This window comes from Pinus tabuliformis, chromosome 7 (genome assembly GCF_031772625.1).
Source record: "Pinus tabuliformis cultivar Carrire ecotype Pingquan chromosome 7, CPIR1, whole genome shotgun sequence".
Lineage (NCBI taxonomy): Eukaryota > Viridiplantae > Streptophyta > Pinopsida > Pinales > Pinaceae > Pinus > Pinus tabuliformis.
In genome coordinates, this window is record NC_142293.1 from 1,490,235,683 (window position 1) to 1,490,241,968 (window position 6,286).

The 6,286-nt window shown below is 47.4% G+C and overlaps 1 protein-coding gene across 1 annotated transcript; it reads right to left on the reverse strand.

The window, feature by feature from the left end:
- Positions 1–598: 598 nt before the first annotated feature.
- LOC149253471 (uncharacterized) lies at positions 599–5,920 on the reverse strand. Its single transcript, XM_089454495.1, has 5 exons — positions 5,015–5,920; positions 4,243–4,834; positions 1,613–3,738; positions 1,048–1,443; positions 599–850 (listed from the first exon to the last, which is right to left on the reverse strand). Exons 1-5 carry the CDS (start codon positions 5,918–5,920, stop codon positions 599–601), a joined length of 4,272 nt encoding a protein of 1,423 aa, XP_089310621.1.
- Between the last annotated feature and the right edge of the window lie 366 nt (positions 5,921–6,286).

The following is a 6,286-nucleotide window of genomic DNA, read 5'->3' on the forward strand; positions in this document are numbered from 1 at the left end:
GATCTCACTCCCTATACGCTACCCAAATATATTCCCATGAGGATATTTGCATTAGAATATATTAGGTAGATTATAAACTAAAATGATGTGAATTTCCTATCAACTAGGAAGAAAACATAGTTCAAGATAAAAAAACTAGCTTGGTCCTTTTATCTGTAATAATAGGGAGGCTAGAGAAGAAGAAAAGAAGTGTTTACTGGAAATTTGTTTTTTTCTCGGTAAAGCTAGCTAATCTATTATATTATATACAGGTAAACATTACATGCAAAAAGACAGGCCGTCCAGGGCCAACTGTGGCACCTTGGATAGCTTTGCTTGACACAGAATTCGCCCTCGCAGGGGCAGCACCTCCAGGATATACCAAAACTTATGACACAGAGTTGATCTCAAACAGTAATGAAACGGCCCGCGCAGGGGCTTCCAACAAAAAAACTCATATTAGACCTTGCCATGACGCATAACAGACAGACACAAAATATGAAAAAGAACTGAAAGTGTACAAACATAGAAATGTAGCATAGTCCAGATACCAGCCGAGACCTCTAACCTATACCAGACTCGAGAGAGAGAAAAGTAAGCCGGAGAGTGCCTCTGGGGATTAATCTTCAGGCTCTTCCTCAATGATGTAGCTCCAGCCTTGGCCTTCATGGATGCCTTCCCACATTGCCATAGGATCCTTCGCTGTGGCCGGCGGTTCCTGCTCTGGAGGTCGGGGAGGGGCTTGCTGAAGCTCCTTCCCTGAATTGCCCTTTTCAATTGGTGGCTGCAGCACTGGACTTTCCTCACGATTGCCTTCTGGAAGTATCTCAGTCGAAACCGGTTGCTTTCCATCTTCATTCCCCTCAGGAACCTTCATAAATAGAACTGAGATATGAGCGTTAATCACTGCATTTTCCCGCGAGCTGCCCAGGGTGAAAACAACTAAGCCGAATGCTGGAAGCACGGACTCTCCTCCATTGGAGCTGCCGACCTCCAAGAACTGACTGGCTGGAATTGGTATGGCTCCGCCCCCCTGTAGCAGTAGCAGCAGCAGCAGTGATGGTGTACATCCGCCGCAGGGGGGCGTGAAGATGCACCACGCCTAGTTCCCCTCTTACTCGGCTGTCTTTCATGTAGTCGCACCATATTTTCCGCGGCTCCTTCAACTTGCTCCAGGACCGAGCTAGTGGGCTTGAAGTCTTTGCTCTCACTTCCAATTGAGTGCAGTCCCCGAATTGATTCAAGGTAGAGCTTAACTTCCCATAAACCGCGCATAGGATTAGCAAGCAGGAAGCGAACTTCGCCTAAGTGAGTGCCTTCACTCTTTGCATCAATTGCGCTCCATTTGCCCTCAGAATTCTGTTCCCACCTGAGGCATTCTCCAGAGTCGAAATGACTATTTGCAACAGCAGTGGCTGCGTTTTGAAGGAGAAGAGCGTCCACCGGACGAAATTCCTCCAGAGCCTGCACCACACAAACCTTACATTGCGTATGAGCCTGCAGTGATCCATCACCCTTATAAATTCTTGCAACATTCCCTCGATAGGAGCTCTCCATAACTGCTCCCTGCAACAACAGATCTTCACCTGGCGTAGCGTTGAATGCCAAGAGCTCGGGCTGTTGATATTTATACCTCGGCGGCAGCGTGCAATAACTGTTCTGCGTTAACATGGGGCGGCACATGCTGGGCATGTGGCCCGTCCCTGGCTGACGTGCTAACACCCGCATCCGGGGATTCAGCATCTCTTTGGATGAGACTTTCACAGTCCTGAGCCTGCTGATTGCTTGGGATGATATCCAAATTACCTGATAGAAGGGTTTGGTTATTTTCTACCCCAATATTGGCTAGGAGATCAGCAATCTTGTTGCCTTCTCTTTTTGTGTGATGAAAGGAGAGGGCTCTGTGATTGCGCAGCTCATGAGCAATGTTATTTAGCCTTGCTTCTAGTCTCCAGCTATCAGCAACTTTCCTGGCTTGAGAGCCATTCTGAATGCGCGTGGCCATGTTGATGAGGATCTGGGAATCGCCTTCCACTATCAAGGGTTGAAGATTGAGTCTCCTGGCTAGCAAGAGCCCTTGCCAGAGTCCCTCCAGCTCTGCGGAATTATTGGAGTCCCACCCTATATTACCGAAGTAGATCTGCAGGGGGGTGCCTTCATGGTTTCGAAGAATACCTCCAAATCCTGCTGGTCCAGGATTGCCTTTGGAGGCCCCATCAAAGTTGAGTTTGTATGAGTTGGTAGGAGGGGCTGTCCAGCATCTGTTATCCTTGATGTTGCAATTCGCTGGCTGATGCATGGCAAACTCTTGTGGCAGCTGCAGTTGCCAATTGTCGAGAATGTTTTTCTCATTATCTGTGGTAGGGAGATCCTCTTTTGTCCATGATCGTAGCAGCATCGTTTCTCTGAGATTTCCATGCAGTCTGCTCCAGATTTCTTCAATGGGAGAGCTCTTGTTTTTAAATATGCGCCTGTTTCTTTCCTTCCAAATGTTCCATAAGACTGTGCCCGGGATGATATTCCATAGGTGATTGAGGATCGCACAGTCATAGGGGCTTTTCGACCATTGTCGGATGGAATCAATGATGTCGCTGTCTCCTTTGCACCTTTTTTGGCATCTAAAGCTAACCTTTTCCCATAGCTGGTTGGCTAGCGAGCAGGTGTCCAGAAGGTGTTGCAAGGTTTCCTCGTTTTGAAAGCAATTGTGACATATCGAAGGGCCTTGAAAGTTGCGTCTCCTTAGTTTGTCCCAAGTGAGAATCTTTTTGTGTCCTACCATCCAGAGGAAGTGGGAGATTTTGGGCCATGCTTTGAAGCCCCAGATTTTACTCCAAAGAGGATCCGGCATAGTGGGAAAGTTGCCGATGAGATTGTAGGCTTCGGATGTGGAGTAGGATCCCTTAGGTTGATATCCCCATCTGAGTATATCATCGCTGTCCTCGTACCGAATGCTTCTTTTCCTTAACTCTTTCTCAAAATCTGCTACTTCCTGAGTATTTGTATTGCTGATTATTTGATTGCTCTGTCGCCATTTTCTGAACCCATGCTCCGTCTCCTGCATCCAAAATTGATGGACTGTTGCCTGCTGCTGCTCCTGCCTGTTCGGAACCATCAATGGATGAAGAACACTCGAGAGTTTGGGCAGTTGGTTCCAGGCGTCAGTCCAGAATCTAGCAATGTGACCATTCCTAATTTCCCAAAAGCTGTGCTGTTGAATGAGCTGGTGATGCTGTTTGGCTGCGTTCCAGATTAGCGACCCTTTGTCGGTGGGGGTAAATCTGATGAGCTCTTCTTGGGGCCTGTTGTTGGCATATTTGGCGGTCCATATTTTTGCCCACAGCTTATCTGGATTAGTCATCCATTGCCACCAGATCTTGGCGTTCATGATGGTGTTGCTGTACTCAGGATCTCTGAGTCCAATGCCTCCCTTGTCTTTGGGCATGCAGACAGTGGTCCATTTTACTAGTGCCCACTTGCGATTAGTGGCTGAGCTGCCCCACAGAAAGTCACGCTGCAGGTTCCTCAACCTTTTTAAAACCCACTTTGGTGCAGCTAGGATAGAAAAAAGGTAGAGAGGCATGGCTTGGAGGATAGACTTGATGAGCACCACCCGACTAGCTAGATTGAGAGAACGGTGAGTCCACAGATTGAGCTTTGAATCGAGTTTCTCTAGAAGATTACGCCAAGCGGGCTGCTTTATGGCTGAGGCAGTGAGGGGGGCTCCTAGATATTTGGAGGGGAGGGAGGCTGAGGGGAAGCCTAAAATGCGGGAAACAACAGATTTAACCGAAGGAGGGGTGTGGAAGAAGAAAATTTGTGACTTGGAGCAGTTGACGTGGGTGCCAGAGGCTTCAGAGAAATCGTTGAGCAGAGATTTTAAACAAGAGGCTTCCTATACCGAGGGGTAGCCATAGAGCATGGTGTCATCAACAAATTGCTGATGAGAGGAGGCAGGGGAGTTGTGGACAGAGATGCCTTTTAGCTGCTGAGAATGGAGGGCATGCTTGATGTGTCTACCAAGACCTTCAGCCATAAGAACAAAGAGGAAAGGGGAAAGGGGGTCCCCTTGTCTTATGCCTCGAGAGGGCTTGAAAGGGCGGGAGGGGATACCGTTTACAAGGATGGAAAAATGAGTGGAGGTGATAAGGCTCATGATCCAGCGAACCCACATGGAGCAAAAACCAAAAGCTTTCAACATGTGTTGTATATAAGACCAACTAAGCTTATCGAAGGCTTTAGAGAGATCCAATTTGAGTAACATACCTGCTTGTTTGGATTGTTTGAGCGAGTGAATGATCTCGTGCGTGAGGAGAATGCCATCCATTATTTGTCTGCCTTCTACATATCCCGACTGCTCCGGAGAGATGAGCATGGGTAATAGAGGTTTTAACCTATTAGCAATGACTTTGGAGATGACTTTATAGATGACATTACAGAGAGCTATAGGCCTGAATTTGTCAGGTGTAATGGAGTTCTCCTCTTTGGGGATGAGAGTAATGAAGGTGGAGTTGAGGGAGGGGAGAAGCCAGCGCAGAGCCCTGGATTCCTCTACAATCTGCCAAACCTCCAGCTTAATCATATCCCAGAAAGCATGAAAAAACGTGGTTGTGAAACCATCTGGGCCCGGGGCCTTACCTTCTTTGAGCTGCGCCATTGCCTCGTCTACTTCCTGGAGAAGAATAGGGCGCATGAGTAGCTCGTTGTGTTCCGCTGTGACTAGTTTAGGTATATTGCTGGTTATCTTTCCAATCGCCTGTTGCCGATCCACTGCTTGTTCTTGGTGTACCTGCTGGAAATGATTGAGGAGTATCTCTTCGATTTCCTCATGCTTCTCGACTTTTGCCCCCTCTTGGTTCTGAATGAAAGGAATATTATTATGCATCCTTCTCTGCACCGTAGTTCTGTGGAAGAACTTAGTGTTGCGCTCCCCTTCCTTTAGCCACCTGACCCTTGACTTTTGCCTCCAGTAAATTTCCTCCTGCTTTCTCCTTTCTTCAAGCTGATTGTGAATATGTCGTTCCTGATCCAGGGTTGCCTCCGTGTGCCCTTCATTAATTATTTTCTGTTGGAGGTCCCCCAGTTCCTGACTTAGCTCCTGTTGCGCCTTAAATATATTTCCAAAGGTCTCCCTATTCCATCTTTTTAGGTGACTTTTCAGAAATCGCAACTTCTGTTGAAGCTGATACATTTTTGATCCCTCTGGGGGGATGAAAGAGGCCCAGATGGTTCTGACGAAGTCCTTGAATGCGGGGTGTGTAAGCCAAAACCCCTCAAAACGGAAGGGTCTTTTTGTCCGATCCCCTGGTCTCTGCCATTGCAGAGCGATCGGCCAGTGATCCGAACCAGTATGAGCCAGTATTGCCGCCGAAAGATCACCTCCAAGATGCACCGCATTATCCGAGATCAGAAAGCGATCCAATTTAGAGGCGATCTGATGCTTGCCAATTCTGCGATTACTCCAGGTGAAGGTGCCATTACAGAACGGCATATCTATGAGAGAGGCATTTTGGATGAAGTTCTTGAAGCGATCAACTTCTGGTTCCAATCTGGTTCTCCCTCCTATCTTATCCTCTATTTTGGTTATCATGTTGAAGTCCCCTGCCACGATCCAAAGTGGATGTCGCCTATTTATGTTCAGCGCTTCTATAGTGTCAAGGAGCGCGATTTTACTTCCTGTATCTTGCGGAAAATAAACGTTGGATAGGTTACCATGAATATTGGTACCTAGAATATGAAAGGCCGCCTGTATGAGGTGATGGGATGCATGAAAATCTGTGAGAGTTACAGCTTGAGTGTTCCACGCTATAGCAAGCCCACCTGAGGCTCCCGAGGCATCTACAGCAACAGAACGGCACCCTGGCCAAGCTTTTGAGAGTATGCACCCCAGCGTAACACTATTGCATTTAGTTTCCTGGAGGAAACACATCTGCGGTTTTTCCATCTTGATCATGTTTTTTAACATCCTGAGTTTTCCAGGGCTATTGAGCCCTCTTAAGTTCCAGGATACAAGCTTCATGGTTCAACTAGTTTGGGAGGGACTGTAGTACTTCGTCAACTTCGCATATCTGCCTGAGTCCACCAGGATTTTCCCAATCTCTATTGTTCTCTGGAGATCTGTTTTCCTCCCTCTTTTTTTGGTATCCTTTGGACGCAGGCTGCCGTCCCAATGACTGCCCGGTTGTATACCTAGTTGGTGTTGGTGGTATGCTCTGGAGATGACCACTTCCAACTTTTCTAGTTCGGTCTCAGAGATGGATTCATATGCTTTTTTTTTGCAAGCTAGTTCTAGTTCTAAAATGTCCAGACC

Excerpts from the sequence above, each read along its gene's own strand:
- LOC149253471 (XM_089454495.1), bottom strand. The coding sequence starts at position 5,920 with ATGGAAAAACCGCAGATGTGTTTCCTCCAGGAAACTAAATGCAATAGT. Across the intron at positions 3,739-4,242 it reads CAAACAATCCAAACAAGCAG|GCTTCCCCTCAGCCTCCCTC; the intron begins GTATGTTACTCA and ends CCCGCATTTTAG. Across the intron at positions 851-1,047 it reads CACGCCCCCCTGCGGCGGAT|GTTCCTGAGGGGAATGAAGA; the intron begins GTACACCATCAC and ends CTATTTATGAAG.